Below are 27,382 nucleotides of genomic sequence, written 5' to 3' on the forward strand. Positions count from 1 at the left end.
TTGCCTTGAAATTGGACACAGCGTAGCCAATATCAACCTGTCAGTTCTCATGTTTTATGTATGATGTCCACAACAGTGCAGGGGCTAAACCTAAGTAGGAAGCATGCTGCCTTATAATAACTGCTATCCATCCACTGAATGACGAAAGCCTAGACATTGGAGAAATAATGCTTATGTCAAGATCTTCTGTCGCTTCGTATAATAGCGATTTTGCTCATTCAAGCAACTGATACGACCAAAATCCATGTCCACCATAACCAATGGTCGAGACAATCTAAATTCATCATTAAGTAACCATCCACTTTCTGTAAAATATCAACAACACATTTAAGGCATATATCGGAAGCTTCACTCTCTTTTGGTGCAGCCTGATAAATTCTTTTGAACTACACATGAGAAGGATACACAACTTGACCTTTTGACACAAGAATTTACCAAAGAAGAAAAGAAAAGTCAGACAAACATTTCATTCGCACATGCTAACCAAAAAAGTACCTTATTTAGTTGGCACAAACAATCACCAGTCAATTTGTTTTTCTCGGTGGATTCATTATAATATTTACAACGAGAAAAGTTGAAATATTCAAATGCTATGAATATGTAGTTGTAAAAAAAGCAACAGAATAAGCAAAACAAACGAGTTTCGTAAAATTCAACAGATAATATAATTATCTAATTTATGAAAAATAAATGCAAAAGGTATGAGAGATTACAGTACCATGAATTAAATCCCAAATAATCGTAAAAGACAAATCAAAAGTCCAAACGTTTTGCACTTCCAAACTTCCAAATGGATTCCAAATTTTGAATTTGTCAATTTACCAATGGTTTTGAATGAACTGGCATGACATTAGTCATGCAGCATCACAATGAATTAATCTAGACTTATGCTAAGTGAGCTCTAAATAACCTCAAAATAGTGTTTGAGTCCAAACGTCAGTGGGCACTTTGTAATTCCGATGAATAATTTAAGTAAATAATTCATCTCAAATAATAGCTGGTTACAACTACAACTAACTCCGTAAAGACTGTTAAAATAGTAATGTAATATTTTGTTCGCTTTAGGACCTTATATACAAACGGGCAATGGGCAAGTCATCTAGACTTGCACGGGAAGGTAGACGATTTCGCCCTCCACGAGTTTTCCGGCTATAGACAAATAGTGCGATGTTAACACGGCATCACTGGGCGGAAGAACGTCTGAGACGAAGTCAACGGCCAAGCGGAAAGGATGCCAAACAACTCAACGGCTACGTGTTCGTGACCAAGGCAAGCCACCAAGTTGGAGGAAATCAGCTGTGGTCAGGCCTGGAGAGGGTTGGGCTCCGCCAGGCGACAGCGGCCATAGACACACCACATGTAAATTGACAACCGTTACCCATCCCATACCGGCTCGGTCGTCGCTCGGTTCAACAAGTCTCCGCCTTCCGTCGTACACCTGGGCGGAAGTGGATGGTAGCAGGATTCGTGTTAGGAACAACATCACCATTGGCAACTGGAATGTGAGAACTCTGAGAGCAACAGGAAAGCTTGAACTGCTATATGAACAGATACCGCTGGAACATCCTAGATACGATGGAAGAACATTGGAGAAACAACTGCCTTGGAAGGACACAAACTGTACTTCAGTGACAGAGAAGACAAACATGAGCATGGAGTTGGGCTCCTTGTACACAAGGACTGTGTGAGTGCTGTCCTGGGATGTCGGCCAGTATTCAGCCGGCTCATCACTTCAGCCTCAGGGCAACTCCATTCAAAATAACCACAATACAGGCATTCGCTCCAACATCAGACTATGATGACGCGGATGTGGAAGACTTATATAACCAGCTACAAGAAATTGTGGATAAAGCACCGAAAAGACATTCTGGTTGTGCAAGGTTATTGGAATGCCAATGTAGGCGAGGACTCCTGCGTGAACTGGAAAGGAATATGTGGTCGTTGCGGAAATGCACAGACAAATGAGAGAGGACTGAGGCTCCTGGAATTCGCTAGTTACAACAACCTTATGCTGGTCAACCAAAAGTATCCAGAAGATGGACATGGCACAGCCCAGACGGAGACCATTACAGTCAGATCGACTACATCATGGTAAAGAGGCGCCTACACTCAAGTATAAACATCGCCAAAACTAAAAGCTTTCCCAGAGCGGACATAGGAAGTGACCATAATCTGGTGATGATGACCGTCAGGCTACATCTAAAGAAAGTCAAGAATGAGAGCCACACAAAAATAAAATTTGATCTCGTGAAATTGAAGTATCTCGAAGTAGCAAAAACCTTCCAGGCAATGATTGGTGGGAAATTTGCACCGCTCACTATCCTCGATGCTAACAATGCCGACATGGACACGTTGATCACCACCTTCAATACATCAACTACCGAAACAGCCAGCTATATCATCAGTAGTCATCGCCCAGTCAAGAAACCCTGGTTCATAGTTGAGGTTATAAACCTGTGTGACAAGAGGAGGCTAGTGAAGACGAAAAAGAACGATACAAAAGGGACAAAGCAGCACAAGTCAGCGAATCCGGGAAGTCAAGCAAAGCTTGAAAAAAAAGCAAAAGAGAACTGGATAGAAGAAATGTACAAATACATTGAGGGAAACTTGAAACGGAACAACAGCAGGAAAGCATATCATATGGTTCATGTTCTAACAAGCACAAAACAACGGCGGATTACCTCCCTACAGGAAAAAGCCAGAAACTGCCTCACAGAAGATAAAGATATTCTGAAAAGATGGACAGGGTATTGTGCAGAACTTTACAATCACCGAGCCACAATATATCTAGGGGTACTGAGCGTCCCTACAGCAACTAACAACGACAACCACCCTATCATACGTGAAGAAGTAGAATCCGCAGTAAGATCACAGAAAAAGTGTGAGTCAGCAGGAGTGGACAACATCCCAGCAGAACTAATCCAAGCTGTGGCAGAAGCAAAAATTATTGTCCTCACAAACATCTGCAAAAAGATCTGGCAAACAGGAGTATGGCCATCGCCATGGACCCAATCACTGATCATCACCCTCCCCAAGAAATGCAACTTGCAACAGTGTCAAAACCACCGACAATAAGTCTTATAAGCCATTCAAGCAAAGTCATGTTAAGGATACTGTTGAACAGACTAAAAACAGAGGCTGAATCGATCATTACCGAAGTGCAGGCGGGGTTCAGAGTAGGGCGCATCACAACAGAGCAGATCTTCAACCTCGGGATATTGTGTGAGAAGTAACTCCAACACCAGCGACCATGAGACTATACAACATCAATGCCAACCTCGCCACAGTAATAGAGCACCTCTATGACAAGGCCACCAGTGCAGTATTCTTCAACGGCAGCATAGGGGACTGGTTCAGAACGTCAGACGGAGTCAGATAAGGCTGTCTGCTCTCTTCCACACTATTCAACATCTTTCTGGAGAGAATCATGGCAGACGCGCTTGATAAGCATACATGGACAGTCATCATCGGAGGCTGATGACATTGATGTACTATTAGGAAAGGAGCGAGAATTAGCAAGCTTAGTAGAGAGCCTTGACTAAACCTCTGCAGCCTATGGCATGGACACTATTGCAGAGAAGACCAAAATGATGACGAACAACATCAAGGGCATCACTCCTGACATCAGGGTCCAATGTACAAAGCTAGAAACAGTCCGCAGCTTCAAATATGTGGGGGCAACTGTAACATGTGAATGATCGAAGCCTCAAAATATCTCCAGGAATGCACAGACAACAGCAGCGCTGACTAAACTTACGCCCATCTGGAAGGAGAAGAACATCGCACTCAGCTCAAACGTCAGACTGATGCACTCACTGGTGATGTCCAAATATCTATATGCCTGCGAATCACGGATCATAATAGCGGACTTGGAGAAAATGATACAGGCTACAGAGATGAGATATTTCCGAAAGATACTCGGTGTCACATACAAAGACCATAACACCAATAAAGAAATACGGCAAAGGATAAGACAAGCCATTGGGCCTCCTGATGACCTCCTGATCGTAGTGAAAAAACGGAAACTGCATGAAGGAAAGCAACAAATGCTAACATGGTAATACTACCATTACTGCCGTTCCAGGGTCTTTTATAATATTGCAACTTTGTTCGTGTTTGCTCTTCTGCATTATCTAACATTGTGTTCAAATAGATGCATCGTTTGTGGGACTCAAAATATTAGCTTCTGGACTCCACTTTAGTCTAATTTGTACATAAGGATCCTGTCAGCAGCCTTTCATAGCTTCCTCTGGCTATAAGCACGTTTGCACGTACGAAGACAATATCTAGGCTTGGTGATAATGGAAACACTCACCGTCGAAGTTGTTTATGTAATACTCAAACGACAGATTCAGTATTTCGTCCTACTGAATGACCTTATGTTACTATGAAAACCACGAGGAAGTTCACCTTTATATGATGATAAAATTTATGGCTTCAAACTATTAGTTTAAGTACGTTTAGTAGAAAGCAAACGTGTAAAGGATGGTGACTTTTGTAATTTTAAATGAAGGTGATGTGAAAGAAAATGTAATTTTAGCTCGTTTACACGAGTCTAGTTGCATATGCTGTGTAGATGTGAAGCAAATTGGAGTAGAATGTAGACATAGTACAATATATTTCTGCAATGTATAGTTTGTAACAAAGGCACTGCCAGTACAATCATCATATGGCATAGACACCGGTATAATTATGAAATTTTTATTACAGATTATTTACAATATTAATTAATAAGACTTGTATCACATTAAAGTCATAATCTTTCGGTCTTCGTGATTTACCAGTATAGTTTAATATCTTTATTAGTAGTGTGAGATCATATTGGCACATACCTTTCTCATTACAGCTTGAAATGTAATCAGTCTGTTTCAGCCCCTAGTGACAATACCCAATAATGTTCGGTGAAGAAATGTGGTATGGATGTGAAGCAATGCTTTGTTCTTTGTATGCGCATAAGTATCATATCTGTAACGGCTAGTGAAGACAAATTTATTTCATACCCAGGAATCATGCATAAATCATATGTTCAGATAAGGTCATATTTACCTTCACTTTTAATGTTTTGAATTCATAATTAGCAGTCTTCTTTGTGAATTTTTGTCTTTCATTGCTCCACCTTTAAAACTGTCTATGTAATTAAACGTGGACAAAATATAGACAGCATCATTGTTGCAACTTAAACTACTCTTTGTCTTGTGCACTTTTAAAAACAGGAATGTACACACTGAATAATAATTCAAGTACCAGGAATGTACAAACTGTATAATAATTCAAATACCAGGAATGTACAAACTGTATAATAATTCAAGTACCAGGAATGTACAAACTGTATAATAATTCAAATACCAGGAATGTACAGACTGTATAATAATTCAAATACCAGGAATGTACACACTGTATAATAATTCAAATACCAGGAATGTACACACTGTATAATAACTGAAGCAGCTGCGACTGTAATTACAGGTATTATTGATACAAGATTTTACTACAATAGCGATATGTTTGAAATGCATGCAAAAAATGAAGAGTTACAACTGTGAGTTATTGTTTGGTCTCTAGGCTATGATAATATCAAGGTGATCACATAGATTTGGAAAAACTTGCTTAATACTTTTTCGGTTAAAGATAATATTCTGTATGTTAAAGAAATAGAGCAGGAATCATTGATATAGCATGATCAGTTGACGTACAATACTTTTCAAAATATTAACAATTCAGTCTTCAACATGCCACAAGCTGGATTAAGAAATAGGCCTAAAACAACAAACACAACATAGTTATTTAAATAAAATTATTGTTTAATTAAAAACAACACTTAAACTCATTCTCAAAAAAATGTGAAAAATTTGTGTGATTATTCATGCATCAATTCTGATTTCTAATGCATCGACTTGGATCCTTATTATTTATGTTCTTTCTGAGAAAAACAAATATATAAAAAAATATAGATATTTGCGAATATGTTACATAGTTTAGCAAACTAAAACTAAATATAATGGGACTGTACAAACTCTTTGATATTATTTTGTTGAAGAAAAAAACCGACAGCGCGACAAAGACATGGAAACCCAGTATTCTTTGTTAAGAACCACTAGATATTTCAAACGACATAAATACGTTTGCACATAATTAACTTCAACACACGGAGAACATTCTTCCGTGTCACAATGTTGTTCACTCCTTACATTTTGTGGAGTTTAAAGTCGCATATCATATACCATTCCAGGTCCCTTACAGATGTGTTCAAGATGTTATTGATATTTTATAGAAATCTGATAACAGTACTGTAACAAGATAACCGGGTGGGATATTTCGGATTAACAACAGAACACGTTTTGACGACACATATATGGTTTAATGTGGCGATTTATATGAGTAGTGGATTATGAAGATGTGTGCGTATTTATAATCCAAATATTGGATCTATTTAACATAAAAAACGCACAGTTTCAAAGATGGAAAAAATATGCAAATAAATTAGTTCAGTAACCCTAAAACACAGGATAAATGATTTCACAAATGATTCAATAATGGAAAGATGAATATAGTTCACTCAAATAGTAAACGATGTAAGTCTTTACACATAGTAAAAAAATGTATTCGCTCAGGTAGCGAAATTATGTCACTAAACAAGAACGGATATACAATATATCCTTCCAGTCCTGAATAATACACTGGGTCTTACTAAACCAAAATTAGCATACAGCTAAAAATACATGTGTGGAGATGCACTCCGTCACCCGTGCACCATATCCGCTCCACAGCTCCTCCGAATCAATTCCACAACCAATATAGACTCCGGACCCTCGGAATACTATGATCACTTGAAATATTAGACCCTCCGGACACTTGAAATATTAGACCCTCCGGACCCCCTGGTCCTTTGACGTCTCTACAGCTGGGTCACCTTAGTCACTCTTGACATTCCGGACGCTAGACATTAGACGCTCCGGCACCTTAAACGCTCCGGACACACGGACGTTTCTACACTCTGACAACACCGGACACCCCGGATATTCCTACCATCAAAACCTCAGCTGAAAATATACCCGATACAGTGTACTAAACTTGATACAGACATAACGTAAGGACGTTATACATGGTAAGTTATAAAGATTATATTATGGCAATTACAAAACAGAGGTTCAATAGTAAACCTAAACCTGCTCGATAAGACAATAGTAAACAATTCTTTTTTTAAAAAAATGTAACTTTACATTACCAATACAAATCCTGCACTACGTCGCAACAAGAATAAAAAATGCACGCATTATGGTATGTAAATAAAACTATAACAAACATGCAAAGGTAAATATGGTAATACACTAGTTATCACTTAAAACCCAAAAATTACCTACCCCTACAGCTGGAGTTGTGCGAATCCTTTTAGCAGGCCGCTTGCTGACAAAACCATTAGTATTGTAAAGGTCCTTTACATGTAGTAACGTATTTATACCTTTAGAATTTTCGTTATTCCTTATCGAAGGCACCTTGCACGTGTGGCATAGGACGAATCGTACTCACAATTTCGAAATACATAGACCATATTATAATCACCCTCGGGTATCGTTGTACAGAGAAAAGAAACGAAACCCGAGTACATGTATTTAATTAACAACATTTACACCATTGCGTGACAATACCTCCCCCCTAAAAAAAAAGTGGTATCACTTTTAGAACAATCACGGAATGTGAACAATGAATCATTATTAAAACTTCCAATTTTCAGACCGAACGAAATGATTTGCTAATTACACCCTACTTAAAAAATCAGCTCCCACATTTTCTGACCCTCGAATTGCCTCGATTCGAAAACTGTATGGTTGCAAAGACAACGCCCAACGCATCAATCTTGCATTGGTGACCTTTGCTTTATTCAAATATAAAAGCGGCTGATGGTCCGTTTGCAAGGTAAACTCCCTCCCAAAAAGATATGTATGGAATTTTCCTATTCCCCATACTAAACCTAGGCACTCCTTTTCAATCACGGAGTACTTTTCCTCTCTAGGGAGCAATTTCCTACTTGCATAAGCAATGGGCAATTTCACCCCCCGCCCCCTTGCTCCTGTAGCAAAACAGCCCCAAGACCCGTATCGGACGCATCAGTCCTCAGTATAAAAGGACTATCTATTTCCGGCAACTTTAAAATTGGTGCACTTACCAGTTTGTGTTTTAGAGTGTTAAACGCTTTTTCCTGGCATACACCCCATGAAACTTTATTCGGTTGCCCCTTCCTAGTCAAATCCGTTAATGGGCTGGCAATAGCCGAAAAGTTGGGGACGAATTTCCTGTAGAACCCGATTAGACCTAGGAAAGACCTTGTTTTTTTTTGTCTCTGGTCTAGGGGCATCCCTGATTGCTCCTATTTTATCTGGATGAGGTTGCGACCGGCCTAGTCCACTTACCAGATGTCCCAAACATTCCAAACTGGAATACCCTATGCTACACTTAGTAGGCCTAACTGAAAGGTTTGCAATGTGAAGTCTATCGAACAGATCCCGTAATACCTTAACATGTTCATCCCATGTATGCGTGTAAACAAAGATGTCGTCTACGAAGCTGTCGACGTTTTCCGTTCCGTTTAACAATTTGCGCATGAGACGAACGCACGATGCACCGGCGTTGACTAAACCGAAAGGCATAACTTTAAATTGAAACAGTCCTTTGGGAGTCGCGAATGCCGTTAACTCGCGGACATTATCGGCGATGGGTATCTGCCAATATCCCTTGCTTAGATCTAATTTGGAAATGTATTTATGACCTGCCAATTTTGAAAATACACTTTCCATATCTGGCATTGGTTCTGCGTCAAATACGGTGATCTTGTTTAATTGCCGAAAGTCGATGCAAAACCGGTTGGTCCCGTCTTTCTTTCTGACTAACACACGGGGGACGAGTATGGGGAGTTTGAAGGTTCGATCACTCCCTGGTCTAACATTTTCATCACTTCTTCGCTGATTGTCTCCCGTGCATTAAAGGGTATCGGATATCCTTTTATCCTGATAGGCTCAGTGGTATTCAATTTGATCTCGTGTCGAATTAGACCCGTACGGCCTGGTCTGTCCGTGAACACATCTGGATATTTGGACAAAACCTCCATCATCTGTGTACGTTGACCCTCCGATAACTCAGGGCATACATTTATCTGGTCAATACTTTCTTTACCAACGTCCATGGGGTATTCAAGGGGTATTTCTGTGCTGGAGACGAATTCCGCTTCGTCACCAGACCTGTCCTCTATCACCGCTACACATACTACATTCAAAATCCCTTTATCAATCGTTTGTCCAGGTCTCGCTACGTAGAGTTTAAGCATATTGGCATGAAATGTCTTGGACTTCCCCTCCATATCAATGATATAATCCATTTCGCCTTTCACCTGTCTGACTTCATATGGCCCTTTCCATTGGACTAGCAGCTTGTTGTTATTCGTTGGGAGAAGCACCAACACTTGATCGCCTACGTCAAACTTTTTACTCCGAGTTCCTCGGTTGTAGTACTTGGCGTACCTACGACTAGATTTCGCGAGTTCATCTTGCGCCATTTGACAAGTACTTTCTAATCTTTCGCGCAAATCAACTACATAATGGCATGTGGTCTTAACTTCTTCGTCCGCGACCTCGTCTGTCCACAGTCCACGAAGTATGCGCATAGGACCACGGACCACGAACTGTCCTACCGTACAATAGTTCAAACGGGGAGAAACCCAAGCTTTCCTGAGGAACCTCATGATATGCGAACAGAAGGGCGTTCATATATCTATCCCAATCCTTCGGTCTTTCCGCACACATTCTCCGCAACATTTGCTTCAATGTGCCGTTGAATTTCTCGACCAATCCATTGCACATAGGATGGTAAGGTGTTGTGCGTAACTGTTTAAGGGACAACAACCTACTAATTTCTGCCATGAGATCTGAGGTGAATTGCGCTCCACAATCCGTAAGAACCTCTTCGGGCACTCCGACCCTGCTGAACATGTCTACGAGCGCTTCGGCTACACGTTCGGTTTCAATTAATGGCAAAGCTATGGCTTCTGGATATCTGGTAGCGTAATCTACCAGTGTCAAGATGTATCGGTTTTTCCGATCTGTATGCGGAAATATTGGTCCTACAATGTCGATAGCTACTCGTTTGAACGGAGTATCTATCAAGGGCATCTGACCTAACGGTACTCTAGTTACCCTGCCCTTAGAGATCGTCTTCTGGCAAACGTCGCACGAGCGACAGAACCGCGCTATGTCGCTATTGACGCCAGGCCAATAAAATTCTCTTAATACCCTATCCGTTGTTTTCTTTACGCCTAAATGACCTGCCATACTCGACTCGTGCGCGACCTTTAATACATGTGCCCTAAATTTCTGGGGAACCACTAATTGCAAGAACTTCCTATCCGATGTAGAGTATTCCCTGTACATTAAACCCTTTCGAACAAGGAATTTAGAGGAACCCCCGTTCTTACACTTTCTCACGGTACCCGTTAATGCCTTCTCAGAGGTTGCACGTAAAGACGCGTCACGTTTTTGCTCATTTTGGAATTCTTCGCGGGATATATCAGTAATGGCTTCCGGTACTTTTAACTTACGCAAAGGTTCATTTTCCTCCTTTACCTGAGCCTTAGTTTGCACTGCCTGGATGATAGGGAATCGGAAATCTGCTATGGTTGGGAGTCTAGAACCCGGTACGTTGCCAATCGTCAGTTCATAGATCGGGTTGGCTACGCATAAAGCTTCCACAGTCCCGGTCATAAAAGGTGTATCTATCATTATCCTTGCAACTGGAACGTGGTCGATTGTCTGGTCAAGCAACATGCAAGGTGATTTAACCCCAAGCAATTGATCATCGCGGACTAAGTTCACGACTACAGTAGTGCATCCCGTGTCTCGTAGAACGGTGACTTCTTGTCCGTTAACAGTGCCGTTTGCGGTCGGCACCCGTGCCTCTGGAAAAATACACGTGCCGATTGATTGGATCACATCGCGGCTGGTCTCTGAACGCACCACCGGTTCACGCACCGCTTTCCGCTTAACTTGCTGGGAAACATTAAGTTTTCCATTTACCGATCTTCTGCCTCTAATGGCTACCGCTACTTTCTGGACTGGTCCCTTCCGCTTAGGACAATAGTGGGAGATATGACCCACTTCCTTGCAAATGAAACATTGCATGTCACTCCGCTTCCCCTGGTTACTCCTACCAGATTTTTCAGGTTCCCTGGGTTTTCTGTCGTTGACCTGATTCCCACCTTTGACATCTCGCGTGATGACATTCTGCGAACCTCCCCGAGCTTCGGCGAACAAATCCGCCTGTGTGGCCATTTCATGTACATTTGTGAAGGATCTTTCCTTCAAGAATAAATATAACTCCTTGCCACAAGTTGTTAACAATTGGTCACGAAGCAAGAAATCGACAAGACCCTCAAATGTTTTGACGACTTTACCACATTCCACCCATCGCTGCAAATAATTGCAAGTCCTACTGACGAACTGGGTGAATGTTTCGCCTCTCTGGTTTACTATACTTAAACTTCTTGCGAAACCCTTGCTCGGTTAGTTCATATTTCTTGAGAAGTGCTTCTTTCAACACGGGGTAATTGAGCGAATCGGCCGTGGATAAACGCGAATACACGTTTAACGCTTTACCTTTCAATAACGCGCTAAGATGGAGCGGCCAATCGTTTTTCTTCCATTTTTGTACCGTAGCATACCTCTCAAACCTATTTAGATAACTATCCATATTATCTTTATCGTCTTCAAATGGGAGCAGTTTTGGACCTCTCAGTTTAACATCATGTTCCCCCTCTTTTTTAGCTTGCAATAGCTCAGAATTTCTTAGATATTCCTTCTGCCGATTTCTATCTTCCCCTTCTAACTTCTCCCTCTCTGCTTCCCTTTCCCATTCTATCCTTTCCCTCTCAGCCTGTTTCTCTAGTTCAATCTTACCCTTCTCTAATTCTATCATTTCCTTCTGGGTTTCCCTTTTTTCCCTTTCTATTTGTTGTTACCTTTCAAATTTTTCCCTTTCTAATTCCCTCTCAGCCTGTTTCTCTAGTTCGATCTTACACTTCTCTAATTCTATCATTTCCTTCTGGGTTTCCCTTTTTTCCTTTTCTATTTTGTTGTTCCCTTTCAAATTTTTCCCTTTCTAATTCCCTCTCCTTTAATCTTTGGTCCCTCTCCCGGGCTTGTTCTTCACGAACGAAATTTCTAAGGGACTCCCCCTCATAACCAAACTGTTTCCCCAGTTCTACCAGTTCTTTCATAGAAGACATTTCAAAAATGTGGTGGTGACCAACCTTAAAGTGCAGTTTTATACAAAACACGTAATTACCACAAACCGTATTTTCTTTCACGAAATGCAACAAAAATATTAAATACAAAAAAAGTAATATTAGGTATCTACCTAACCTTGGTGCTTTGTCAAACGCATCTGAAACACACAAAAAGCATACAAATATAATAAAACAATTTCAGTGCTCTGTTATATCCGAAATGATCCCACTTCTGACACCATTTGTAACAAGATAACCGGGTGGGATATTTCGGATTAACAACAGAACACGTTTTGACGACACAGATATATGGTTTAATGTGGCGATTTATATGAGTAGTGGATTATGAAGATGTGTGCGTATTTATAATCCAAATATTGGATATATTTAACATAAAAAACGCACAGTTTCAAAGATGGAAAAAATATGCAAATAAATTAGTTCAGTAACCCTAAAACACAGGATAAATGATTTCACAAATGATTCAATAATGGAAAGATGAATATAGTTCACTCAAATAGTAAACGATGTAAGTCTTTATACATAGTAAAAAAATGTATTCGCTCAGGTAGCGAAATTATGTCACTAAACAAGAACGGATATACAATATATCCTTCCAGTCCTGAATAATACACTGGGTCTTACTAAACCAAAATTAGCATACAGCTAAAAATACATGTGTGGAGATGCACTCCGTCACCCGTGCACCATATCCGCTCCACAGCTCCTCCGAATCAATTCCACAACCAATATAGACTCCGGACCCTCGGAATACTATGATCACTTGAAATATTAGACCCTCCGGACACTTGAAATATTAGACCCTCCGGACCCCCTGGTCCTTTGACGTCTCTACAGCTGGGTCACCTTAGTCACTCTTGACATTCCGGACGCTAGACATTAGACGCTCCGGCACCTTAAACGCTCCGGACACACGGACGTTTCTACACTCTGACAACACCGGACACCCCGGATATTCCTACCATCAAAACCTCAGCTGAAAATATACCCGATACAGTGTACTAAACTTGATACAGACATAACGTAAGGACGTTATACATGGTAAGTTATAAAGATTATATTATTATGGCAATTACAAAACAGAGGTTCAATAGTAAACCTAAACCTGCTCGATAAGACAATAGTAAACAATTCTTTTTAAAAAAAAAATGTAACTTTACATTACCAATACAAATGCTGCACTACGTCGCAACAAGAATAAAAAATGCACGCATTATGGTATGTAAATAAAACTATAACAAACATGCAAAGGTAAATATGGTAATACACTAGTTATCACTTAAAACCCAAAAATTACCTACCCCTACAGCTGGAGTTGTGCGAATCCTTTTAGCAGGCCGCTTGCTGACAAAACCATTAGTATTGTAAAGGTCCTTTACATGTAGTAACGTATTTATACCTTTAGAATTTTCGTTATTCCTTATCGAAGGCACATTGCACGTGTGGCATAGGACGAATCGTACTCACAATTTCGAAATACATAGACCATATTATAATCACCCTCGGGTATCGTTGTACAGAGAAAAGAAACGAAACCCGAGTACATGTATTTAATTAACAACATTTACACCATTGCGTGACAAGTACAAACATTAGGCAAAGTGATTCCACTATAAAATGGGTCGCCATTAAGCAAATAAACCTATATCAATTCTGAAAAACTTACCTAAAAGGTTTAAGAGTTCATTGCCTTTCAACTTCGCCGGTCTCTAAATGAAACATAACCTTTAAGAGACTCAGTTATGTTTCACAGAAAAGTACCATGTCAAAGTACCCTTATTAAGACGGCTGATACATATCTAATACCCTCACTATTTTCCTATTTCCCAAATGCATGTGTATATATTAATTTAGATATTAATAAAGTGTGTATTTTAGTGTATATATATATATATATATATATATATATATATATATATATATATATATATATATATATATATATATATATATATATATATATAAAGATTACATGTGAGTTTTGCAGACTATGTAGAAAAAATAGTTTTATCTGTCCATATATGTTGTATATCTAATTTAATGTTATTTTATGTCATAACAAAATGTAAAATTGGATGATTCAGAACCAGATTTTTATCCACAGAAAATAAAGTTATTATTATTAGTAGTAGTAGTTTCAGTAGTAGTTTCTTCGAGAAACTTTCCAGTTTCATAGCTGCTATCAATTGTGATTTAGCGAAATGTCAGCTGCTCTCGTACAACGTGAACTATCTTTAAACTAACGTCGACGCCTTTTAGTCAGCGTCTTGTAAACGTCTAAGTTTAAAAGTTCCACTATTTCCTGGTTCCTATGGATATTGATACTGACCCCACCCAACCTCCTAAATTTGTATATGCTTTGGTGAGCTATGTGCCTCTGAAGAGGACATTTCAAAGTCTGCAATATTTTGAAAATGATCTTGTACAAAGATCTTGATCATTTTAATTGAAAGTATCAGTACGACATTGAAATTTACAATTTAAAAAAGAGTGAGGGGTGGTATAATTGTTTGGGTCTAGGCGATACAAACGATAAGTTTTTGTATTCCCCGCATTTACTAATAAACCATAAGCGAACAGTTTCTAAACGTTATATCGGACAGTCTCAGTTTCCCAAACTTAAAGTTTGCACTTTTTCATTAAATTGATGCATGCTACAACTAAATGAAAGTAATGTGCTAGCCGATAATTTATGAAAAGAACTATAGCTTACGAGAGGTCTACCTGAGCTCCGATAAAGGCATGTATTGATTAAAATAACACACTAAATTGCTTAGTCAATCTGAACAGATAGTAAGATTGTTAAAGTTGGTAAATATGATATGTATCAATTACGATATTATCGACTTACTGTCGTGGAGATTTAAAAATGATAGTTTATAACATAGTCGCTCAATTTACTTAAAGTATGTTGTATTTACAATCCGATTTGAGCACAACATGTACAGTAAAATCTAGCAAAAATAGTGTTCAGGTGTAACGAAATATATATATATATATAGATATATATATATATATATATATATATATATATATATATATATATATATATATATATATATATATATATATATATATATATATATATATATATATATATTTCAAAGATATCAATATTTCTTGGTATCTGATTAATTCAAGGGAAAACATGCTACTAATGATATCTATACAGTGCGTTCTATTTAAACTAGAACAATAAGTGATCATTGAAATAAAGCCAATGGATAAAGGCTGCCATTTCCGTTCAGGAATATCTAATATGGCCAAATGGCTACAATGTCCCTTGGGAAATACGTTACATGCATGCCAAATTTCATGCTTCTCTTGAGCAATAGAAATGTGTAGATTAACGATCATCTCATAGTCCTGTTCCTATTGTTTCAAATGATTCAAATATATAGTCACACAAAATAGCAATCAAAAATATTGAGTGTGTAGTATCATTGCCACAACGGGCGATGGACTGTACACTGGGTAGCTCGTAGATGAGATATGTCGCTAGGGGCAGTATATTTTCTGACCGGGTTTAATCTAAGTACATATTAACCCGCGTGCATTTTCTTTCACCAAGATATCTAATTGCCGCTGATATTATATTCAATTATAGATCAACTTAACTCCCACTTTAAGCAATGGCCACTATGCTTTATACGTAAGTGACTTGCTTTTTCATTGGTCAATATACGGTGTGAGGTAAGTCACGTGAAGTGAGAAATTTGAACCTGTTTAATTTGCTTTCAGACAAACTAATCTCGTAGATCAATTTTCGTCTTTCACGTTGAATGCGGAAGTATGAAAATAATGTACTTTTCGATGGGACGTGTTATATTATGTCAAATAAGGATATTTGTATCTTTCTGTTGTGAATATGACATGTGTTTCTCGTATATTGGAAGACCGAATTTTTATTAGTAACAGTTAGCGGCTATTTTCTTGAAATATTGCAATTGTAGAAGCTTCTGTGCATTACCCTGTTATAATGTTGTGTAGATGCCTACCTGTGGTCGACTTGTCCCACAATTCCCGCCTTTTTGCGTTAATTTGTTTCCGGATGATGCTATGGTGTCTTTCTATTTGTCCCTTGAAGCTTTGTGGTTGAATTCAATTGGTGGTGTGGACAGGTCCATGGTGGCTGTGGAAAGTATTTTGTCTGATCAGGGTTGATTGCTGAGACTTTTAGATCTGTCTTTAATTATGTTATTATTTTCCCGCTTGATAGTTTATTCTTCATTCCATTTCTAAATGGTTGTTTTTGAAGGCTTGTGTCGTCAGATGGGTGGTGCCGTGTACTAATACGTGGGTGAGGTAGGTGAGCACCATTTCCTTACGTCATAGGTGTTCTCCTGTTAGCATTAGGATCGCATGTGTAGGGTATTTTTTGAGTACTCTTGCGCACGCACGGAAAGCTTTTGATTGGATTGTATGCAATTGCCGGATTAATGTGGTGCTCGATTCTCCACAGACATGACAGCCATAGTCAAGTTAAGATCATGAATTGTGTGATCATTCACCAGTTTGGGCCTCTAAGGTTTCGGACCTGGTTGATATTTGAATTGTACATTTAAGAGCTCTTTGATGTAGGTAGCCCACGTGAGCTCTTCATCGAGTATCATACATAAGAAAGTTGCCTGTGTTTCAAACTGTATGGATATTCCTTTAAGAAAAAAATTGGGGGTGGGAGGCTAGTTTCGGCCTTCTGTTCTGCCCACTATTCCTGTCGTGTGTTGTGTTGCTAGTTTAAATTCCAATTTGTCTGCTCATTTTCCCTATCGAAGGTGGGAAAACAAAACAGCTTCAAAAATTCATAAGCCATGACTATAATAAATATAATAGCAACAGGTAGATCCATATGTGCACAATGCACATGAACGTCCAGGATAATGGAAACACGTACAAAGTGCCCCCCCCCCCCCATTTCCCACCTTCAGAAACACTCGAGCATTGCTAAGCATTTTCTCGTATTATAATCAAAAAATGGCAGAACTACACACAGCAAAAACAAACATAAGAAAACGATGTATATACCCAGAATTATTAGTGTCACGACTATATTGTCTTAATCTAAGAAACAGAAAGAAACAAAACCAACAAGGTTTGTAAAACTTAAATAATTGTATCCTTTAGGTCATAACAATGACTAAGAGGAACTTACATTATAATGAGTTAAATCTTACATTATCCTAAAAGGTTCTACACAAGTCTAAAAGAAACGCGTGTTCCGAATGAATTCCCGTTCCTCGAATGTGCTGATGTGTCAACATTCGTGATATACTACAGTTGCATTGTACAGAACTCCTTGAATAAATTCACAATAGTTATAGATTAACGATTTAGTCCAGAGTCAATGAGCACACTTTACAACTCCAATGAATAACCCAAACAAACGACTGCTCTCATATTAAATATAACCATAGCATTAAACACATATATTTACTGATATTAAAACAAGAAGATAAGAAATAAGAAAATAGGAATGAATTTATTTTCCACCTCCTCGACTTATATACAAACTATTCCTCTGGATAGTATTATATTCCTACTCGATCTATATCGCAATACTTCCCACGTGACATATTTCACAACATCTCACAGTTTACATCAATAACCTTTTCCATTAAGATATATCTGCTTCCACATTCACGTCGACATATTTTGCTTTATCGCGCAATAATACGTGCGTAAAGATCCACATGGTCAGCATACAAGATTACGCGCTCTTACTGCAATACATCACTGAGATATGATCAAGCGGCAACAAGTAACGCGAGCTAATGTTATTTACAGTATTCGTAACTACATTTTCTGCCTTTTTACGTGCCGGTGCCATTGAACGCTTTATACGCACGATTTTTCATTATATATGTTGCTCATCTATCATGTATCCATAGTTTGTGAAACGTGAGGGTGGAAAAAAAACATTTAACACATTATGATGCAATGGGTGGTATCTAGAGACACGACCATCATCGGTAATAGAAAACTCTTGAAACCAAAATTCTAATTTCGTAATAGACTCTCATGCAAAATAATTTGCCACTCGGAAACCTGCACAAGTAAATCTTAATGCCCGAATAACATTTTCTCCAATTGGGGTATTTTAGCAAAATCAATGCGAACATGCCGATGTACAACAGATCAGTTCGAAACATACCATCTATTAAACGATTATATAAAATAATTTCCATCGTGTTGTTGAAATTGTTTTAAACTTGAAATTCTCTGCGATTGCAGTGCCACCTAAACATCATGGTCATCTCACTGGACATGTCGTTGACGCTCTTTGCTCACTGTCAGATAATAAATATCACGTGACAGCTCTAATAATACATTCACTGGGAAAAGTCTGATTGTATGAATAATGTAACAGATCTTGTCCCATACTCACTGAGATAAGCCTGATTCTATAGGTACTATAACAGGTACAATAATTATATCGATGCTGTGTCAATCAGATCAGATATGTGATCGATCAGATCAATATATACATGCTGCGATAGGTACGCTAATTATATAAATGTTGTTATATATATATATATATATATATATATATATATATATATATATATATATATATATATATATATATATATAACCTGTCCCTTTCACAACGTTTATTAGAAGCTGATTCAAGTCCTCTTATTCAGCTCTCTTTTAACTGTACTTATCTATCATTTCACTACATTAGGAAATCACCAAAGTCAGTATTCCTTTTTGTATCCTGATCTGAATATCACTCCATCCTTATCTCAAAAAGTATATAGAATTACTTTCTGCAATTATTTATGCCAAAATAATTTATATTATGTCGCCATCACAATGACGTTTTATGACATTTCATGCAACCAGCCAATCAATGACGTTTTATGATATTTCATGCAACCAGCCAATCAATGACGTTTTATGACATTTCATGCAACCAGCCAATCAATGAACGTTTTATGACATTTCATGCAACCAGCCAATCAATGACCTTTTTATTATATTTCATGCAACCAGCCAATCAGGTCTAGATCGCTATTTCTTCTTAAAGTTTGGATAAGGTTCGACCTGATGTGACAAGGAAAACTATATTTATAAGAATATCTTTTGACGGAGTTCTCATGAAACGCAGGCTAGGTTGAAGAGACTACATAACGGATCTGTCTATCACTTTCTTTTATGGTGAAGAGCTTATAAATGTGGCAATATCCCATGCAAGTAGTCCAGTTTGGAAAATGAACCAGTAATTAAGTCTTTAATGGTGATATAATAACAAACGTTCTGTTGTGCCGAATTTGTGAAACATTATACAGTTGATTCAATCAGTTTGTGTGAAATATTACGTTTTCGTTTAAGTTAAATATAGATAACGTTTTCCTTATATTTCCAACATAAAAACATTTTTGAGGTATTCCTAGCATGAGGATAATATATAGTCACAAGAAATAACCATGGATAAGTTATATATAAACTCTCTCTCTCTCTCTCTTTATATCTATCTATCTATATATATATATATATATATATATATATATATATATATATATATATATATATATATATATATATATATATATATATATATATATATAATCTGGCCTTTCTACACCAACTAAAACATTGATATATTATACAGATGCTAGATCTGGTGATACATTCATTCACACCTTGTAAAACTGTTCGAATCCAATGTACATATGATACATACCTGGCAATCCATTGCGGGAGTACGGGGCTTGAATTTCATTAGAAGCTAAAACCAAATTATATTTGTTCAACGCCGGTAAATCTAGCTCAGAGTATTGTATTATTCAATTATGACACAAATCAGCAACACAAGCTTGGTGGGTGGGATTTACTTAGAGTTCACTTACTGATGACAGAACAATGAATGCAACTGTTGCAGACATGTTTCCTGTGTCGTTGTTGGAAATTGTTTATGTAAATATCACAATAAAACACCTGATCTATTTTGCCACATTGACTATCCCACGTTAATAATCTAATACCTACTTGAAATCGATTAGACTGTGAAGCCGGTATCAGCTTGTCCTTCTCAAGTGTTATGTCTGACATCTGCAAATAGTGGTGGGGAAAAGAAATTTAGAATATGTTATTCGAGCAATGAATGATGATGGGTTTGCAATTGAATACATACTGTTTATTTTAGAACACAGAATTGAGTCTATGTCAGGTAATATAAGAGATTTCTTTGTAGTCAACATAAAGAAGATAAGAACAAAATCGCATTGGTCACAAAAACTCAAATTCATCTGTAAATAACCAGCTGGTTCAAACTTGCATCCCGGGTATATTCCGTCACGGCACAACTTGTAAGTTATAAAATGTTCAAACTGTAGTTCAGCGATTGTTGTTTGGTTTCTGTAAGATGCCAACAATACTTTATTTGTGGGCATTTATCGGAAGCTTAGACTGAAACGCTTCATGAATATTGTGGCAAGGCAAATAGAAAGGGTGCATAATTTAACCTTGTCATAGTCGACTTTAGATAGGTAGAAATACAAATTCAAAACAGAAATTTCATTCATACATGCTAACCAATGCACTGGCCTTATTTATTTGACCAAAACAATCACCAATTGTATTACATACTCGCTGGATTCTATAATATTTTCAACCAGAAAACTGATATATTCAACTGTTACAACTCTATGGTATTAAATTAAGTAGCAGAAAGTTATAACATTCACAAACTCCAACAAAACTCCTTAACTGGCTAATATACAAAATGAAACTTTAAAAGGAATTAGCAATAATTTTAATTAAATCCCACATAATCCTAAATTTTATATCACAAATTCAAAAGTATCAAATATTCCTAAATGAATTCAAAGTCTTGAATGTGCTGATGTACCAATGGTATTGAATGTGTTGCGCACAACTTGGCATGCTGTATCACGATAACATATTCCAGGATGTCTTGAATGGATTCAGAATGTACCCAAAGTATGATACATATTAATATTAATGAGCACTTTTTAATTCCAATGAATAATTTAAATAAAAAATTCTTCTCAAATTATAATTTTTTTAACTCGATACCACTAAAACTGGTGCTAAGGTAGACTAAAATTGTGTTTATATCTTACATGAAAAGGAAGACACAGTAGCATGCATGTCAATGTAAATATGTTACGTACTAATGATTTTTATCTTAAAGTAAAATGTTCAATCTTGGACAAAAGTTGCCTATATAATATGTTGTTTACAAATAACAGCCCCCAGCCAATAAGGTGCCGTCCCGCCACAGTTCGACTGCCTTGCTAGGTGCGTAAGGTTTAAGGTACGCGAGTACCTGACAAGCGGACTGAAACTACTGCACCAAGAAATAACAAAATAAAATAAAAAAAGAAGACTTCAGTCCTCAAGCTAGGTACCTGGAATATCCGGACCATGCTGACTGGGCTTTCAGATGATCTCCAGACAATCAGTGATGCTCGAAAGACTGCAGTCATCAACGACGAACTTGCAAGGCTCCAGATCGACATCGCCTCACTACATGAGACACGACTACCAGATTCCGGGTACCTCAGAGAAAAGAACTACACATTCTTCTGGCACGGAAAGAGCGCCGATGAAGCCAGAGAATTTGGTGTTGGATTCGCTGTCAGGAACACTCTGCTGGGGATGATAGAACCCTGCCAACAAGGAAATGGAAGACTACTATCCCTCCGCCGCCACACCACAAACGGGCCTGTCAACCTGATCAGCATTTACGCTCCCATACTAAGATCCTCCACAGATACCAAGGATGAGTTAAACTCGCTCATCGACAAAATTCCCAAGGAAGAAAACTTCATTTTGCTGGGCGACTTCAATGCTAGGGTGGGTACCGACCATGACTCTTGGCCCTCCTGTCTTGGCAAGTTTGGCATTGGGAAGATGACTGAGAATGGGCAGCGCCTTCTAGAGATGTGCTCGTACCACAACCTCAGCATCACCGATTCATTCTTTCAGACAAAGCCACAGCACAAAGTGTCTTGGAGGCATCCCCGGTCTAAACACTGGCACCAGCTGGACTTGATCATTACAAGACGGTCAGCCATGGAGGGTGTGCTTCTTACCCGTACCTCTCACATTGCTGACTCAGACACCGACCACTCGCTGGTGTGCTGCAAAATGAAGCTTCAGCCGAAGAAGATCCACCGCTCTAGGCAAGAGGGTCAACCACGCATTGATGTCAGCAAGACCTCGCATCCAGACAAGGCTGAGGAATTCACCTATGCTCTTTCCAAGACGTTTGATTCAGAACCCCCCAACGGCAGTGCCAAAGAAAGATGGGATCACATCAGAGAGACTGTATACAGCACAGCCACACGGATCTTTGGTAAGAAGCAATCAAAGAACAATGACTGGTTTGAGGCTAACTCTGCCACACTCATGCCAGCCATAGAAGAGCGCCGCAGTGCTCACCTGCAATACAAGAGATACCCCCCTGCCAGAAGACACTACAGGCATACAGGTCTACCAGAAGCAAAGTGCAGAGATTAGCACGGCAGTGTGCCAGTGAATAATGGCTTCAGCTCTGTCAGAGTATCCAGTCAGCAGCAGATATTGGAAACATCAGAGACATGTACGATGGCATAAAGAAAGTAATGGGTCCCACGAAGAAACTGACAGCACCACTGAAGTCTGCCACAGGCGATATCATCCACAACAAGGGCAAGCAGATGGAGCGTTTGGGTGGAAAAATACTCCGAAATGTACTCTAAAGAGAACCACGTGAACAATGATGCCCTCAACGCCATTGAAAACATCCCTCTCATGGCCGAACTGGACGAGAAACCTACTGTAGACGAACTAAATAAGGCCTTAGAAAAACTGTCCCTAGGTAAAGCCCCAAAGAAGGATGGCATCACAGCAGAACTCATCAAGTGCGGATGTAGCGTGCTGTTCACACACCTGCACGACCTCCTCTGCCAGTGCTGGGACGAGGGTGCAGTGCCTCAGGACATGAGAGACGCTAACATCATACCCTGTACAAGAACAAGGGCGACAGAAGCGACTGCAACAACTACAGGGGGGGCCATATCACTTCTCAGCATCGTGGGTAACGTTTTCGCACGCGTCATCCTGAACAGACTGCAGACGCTTGCTAACAGAATTTATCCGGAGTCGCAGTGCTGATTCCGCGCAGAGAGGTTCACAATCGACATGATCTTCTCTGTCAGGCAACTGCAGGAAAAATGCAGAGAACAACACAGACCCCTCTTCCTGGCCTTTATAGACCTCACCAAGGCATTCGATCTAGTCAGCAGAGACGGACCCTTCACAATCCTGGCAAAAATTGGTTGCCCTCCAAAGCTGCTAAGCATGATCCTCTCCTTCCACGATGATATGAAAGGCACAGTGCAGTACGATGGCTCAACATCCGACCCCTTTGACATCCGCAGTGGAGTTAAACAGGGTTGTGTCCTTGCCCCCCCCCCCCACGCTCTTCGGCATCTTCTTCGCAGTCCTGCTCAAGCACGCCTTTGGGACGTCCACAGAAGAGATTTGCCTGCACACGCGATAAGACGGCAGACTGTTCAACCTGGTACGAAGCTGAAGACAAAGAGCAAAGTGCGTGAAGTAACCATCATGGACATGCTGTTCGCAGACGATTCTGCTCTAGCCACCCACACAGAAGCTGAGCTTCAGCGCCTGATGGCCCGCTTTGCTAAAGCATGCGATGAGTTTGGGTTAACCATAAGCCTAAAGAAAACAAGCGTGATGTAGCAGTACGCGGACCCCCCAAGCATCATCATCAACAACTACGAACTTGAGGTGGTGAGTCAGTTCATGTACCTCGGCTCTACAATCACCAACAACCTCTCGCTCGATGCTGAGCTCAACAAGCGGATCGGAAAGGCATCAGCAACTCTCTCCAGGTTGTCGCAGAGAGTGTGGAACAACAGCATGCTGACCATGAACACTAAGATCACCGTGTACCGTGCATGTGTGCTAAGCACTCTCATGTACGCCAGTAAAACCTGGACTCTGTACGCCTCACAAGAGAAAAGACTGAGCGCCTTTCACATGCGATGCCTCTGACGCATACTCGGGATCACCTGGAGCGATCGAGTAACAAACAACGAGGTGCTCGAGCGTGCCAAGATTCTCAGCATGATCACACTCATCCGCCAACGTCGCATCAGATGGCTGGGCCATGTACGTCGGCTGGATGACGGACGGATCCCCAAAGACATTCTTTATTTGGAACTCGCCTCTGGCAAAAGGTCGATCGGACGGCCACATCTCTGCTTCAAGGATGTCTGTAAGCACGACATGAAAGCCCTTGTTATCGATGTCAACACCTGGGAAGAGCTCGCTCTAGACAGATCAAGCTGGCGACATGCTCTGATCACTGGTCTGAAAGCCGGAGAGGAAAAGCAACGCTTGCTAGTTGACGAAAGACGATCGCAGAGGAAGAAGAAGCAGTCCAACCAACACCAGATGCAACCCTCAAGTGCAGCAAGTTCAGCAGGGACTGCCACTCCCGCATTGGACTACTTAGCCACAGCAAACGATTCACAACCACGAACCGGGACATCTCTCATGGGCGCAGTTCCATCGTCTCTCGAGACTAACGGATGCCACCATCAACAATGATTTTTATCTTAAAGTAAAATGTTCAATCTTGGACAAAAGTTGCTTATATAATGTGTTGTTTACAAATAACTCTTGCAATCTAGTTAAATACACAATATATTTATACATAACACAATCGTCTGAATGTTCAACACATGCAAGAAGCATGACACTAATCAGAAAATGGACTAGCACGGTAAATGTCATTGCTGAAGTTCAAGGGTCTTAAATCAGAGAGCAAATTTGTTCTTCTTTGCCTTATACATTACCCAACACTGTGTCAGATACGTGTATTGTCTGTATCACTCAAAATGTTAAGTCTTGAATTCCACTTTATTTGAATTGTACATAATGATTCTGACACCCGGTTTTCCTGCATTCTTCTGGTTCTTGATAAGCAGGCTTGCAGATAAGAAGAAAGCTTACAAACCTTTAGATTAAGGAAACTTCACATTGTTGAAGTTATTTTATGTAAAGCTCAAACACCAACATTCAGTGTTTCTTCATACTGAGCGTTCTAGGAGTATGACACGTTTTACCGCTGGCACTAAACTCAAGTTTATTCATGGACCGATGAAACAACAAAAGGTTAATATATCTCGGCATAAGCTCGTGAATAAAAGGGAAATATAAGTTGATATTTGCTTGTCCTTATATCCACAAGATCACTTTATTGAATAACCAAAATGGCTTCAATAGTTTTGTTTCTTTTTATACCCACTTAAGTCATTCTGATTGAATCCTTGTCTTTGAGAGTTTCACTTGACCTAAATTGTTTGTTTTCGCCCATGGCTCCAGTTTTAAAATATTTTGCCAACGGTCTCCACAACACTCACACAGAAGGTCCATTAGAACCGAACCCACTTTAACGATCGCATCATCAGATTTATAACAGCCGAGTTTTCCCTGATCCAGCCAATGATCAGTTGGAAATAAATATAGAAACACATCGCCATAAGTGGCTAGCTGAGGTGAAGTCAATGATAATTGTTTCATTCCTCGTCCTCGACATAGCAACTGTCCATTGATGTATACTGATCAGTAGGGACTCGTATGAAAATGAAAAGTTCCGTTTATTTCAAAGTGCTGATCTCGTTCATGACTTGAATACAGTTTTGAACATTGACATCAGAAAACCAATCGCCAGGTGGGTTCTTAATGGAGACATGAAGGTTCAGCTAATATTGCAGACGAATACAAAGAGATTTGTTTATGTTGATATTTGAAATTGCCGTAGCTTCTGCAGGGATATTCAGGCAAGGGCTTTCTCAGAGTCGTTGCAGCACTGTTAACGAAACATCATTTTGCGAGTTCATTGCGAACTTACCGGCGTTTATCGCGACCGTGCCAATGTAGACAAATTTAACCGTACTCTTGCGGATCGATTATTCTGGCAACAGTACGAGCAGCAATTATTGTTTCTGACCGGATAGTGGTCTCCCGATTTGTTGTTTTGACTTTGGTTGGTCATAGCAGCGATGAACAATGAAATCACGCGTACGACTCTGTTAAAAACTGTCCGGTCACACTAGGTGAATGGTGGACAAATGTGTGCTACTCATCACTGCAGATTTGATGCCAATGGGCTAAATAGGGGCGCTTCAACAGAGAAGAGCAATTGTGTAATACGAATTACAAATCATTCCCTCTAAGCAGTTATTTCATCAGCGGAAACCCACAGCTCTTTGTCCAGAACCAGCTTGGTGATTTTGGTGAGCACGTGCTGAGAATCAGCCACTAGTAAGCACTGGTAATGGAACAACCATTCGGGGATCACTAACGGCACTCCCGGGGGGATTGATACTCGTTTTGTGCAGTGAAGATCATTTGAGAATTCCAGATCAACATCGACGTTGATCTGGAATATATGTGGTTAATATTGCTGTCGTACTTGTGTGTGCACGTAATATACCCATTCAAATTCTCCTACGAGCACCGGTTGCAGCATATCTGTTCACACAGATTGTCTATATATGATGGACATGTTTGGGGCGCCGGGTTCATATCCGTCCAAAATTGAATTGTTCGCATAACATTGGCCCACCATGGAGCATCCAACGCGAATACTATCTTCGACAAACAAATATTGGTTGATGTCCGTTAACACTTCTAGCTAGACGCGGGTTTCCCTCAAGTGGAGGAAAGATGTTGTTAGGTCCATTTCCCTAACCTAAAGTGATATGATAAACGCTGAACCCCAAATGCTGTATAGCATTGGTGGCTAAGTGACTTCCTTTTCTCCGACTACATTGTGGCACAACCTGCAATGGAATTGTCGGGCGATTTGTATTATATTGATTTTACTTCGGACAGCCAATGTCATAGCTCAATAACCACTCATCAACAGCGGGCAATTCAGGTTGTCTCCATTTCATCAAGATAACCCCATTTTTAACGAGGTAACAAGCAATACTTCTGCGGCTTCAGTTTCACTAATGATCCTCTGAAACAAACTGGAGATCTCAAGATCTTGTTTGTGTTCAATAATAAGTGATTGTCGTTTTTGACCTTGATTAGAAAAAA

At 39.5% G+C, this 27,382-nt stretch overlaps 1 protein-coding gene across 1 annotated transcript; it reads right to left on the minus strand.

Moving 5' to 3' along the window:
• Positions 1-6,374: 6,374 nt before the first annotated feature.
• On the minus strand, positions 6,375-11,165 carry LOC149780052 (uncharacterized). The gene is made up of 2 exons (XM_089937447.1): positions 7,362-11,165; positions 6,375-7,040 (listed from the first exon to the last, which is right to left on the minus strand). The coding sequence occupies exon 1, from the start codon at positions 11,163-11,165 to the stop codon at positions 9,603-9,605; it is 1,563 nt and encodes a 520-aa protein (XP_089793573.1). The 3' UTR covers positions 6,375-7,040; positions 7,362-9,602.
• Between the last annotated feature and the right edge of the window lie 16,217 nt (positions 11,166-27,382).

Source organism: Sinohyriopsis cumingii, chromosome 16, assembly GCF_028554795.1.
Source record: "Sinohyriopsis cumingii isolate HCF-2022 chromosome 16, ASM2855479v2, whole genome shotgun sequence".
NCBI classification, from domain to species: domain Eukaryota; kingdom Metazoa; phylum Mollusca; class Bivalvia; order Unionida; family Unionidae; genus Sinohyriopsis; species Sinohyriopsis cumingii.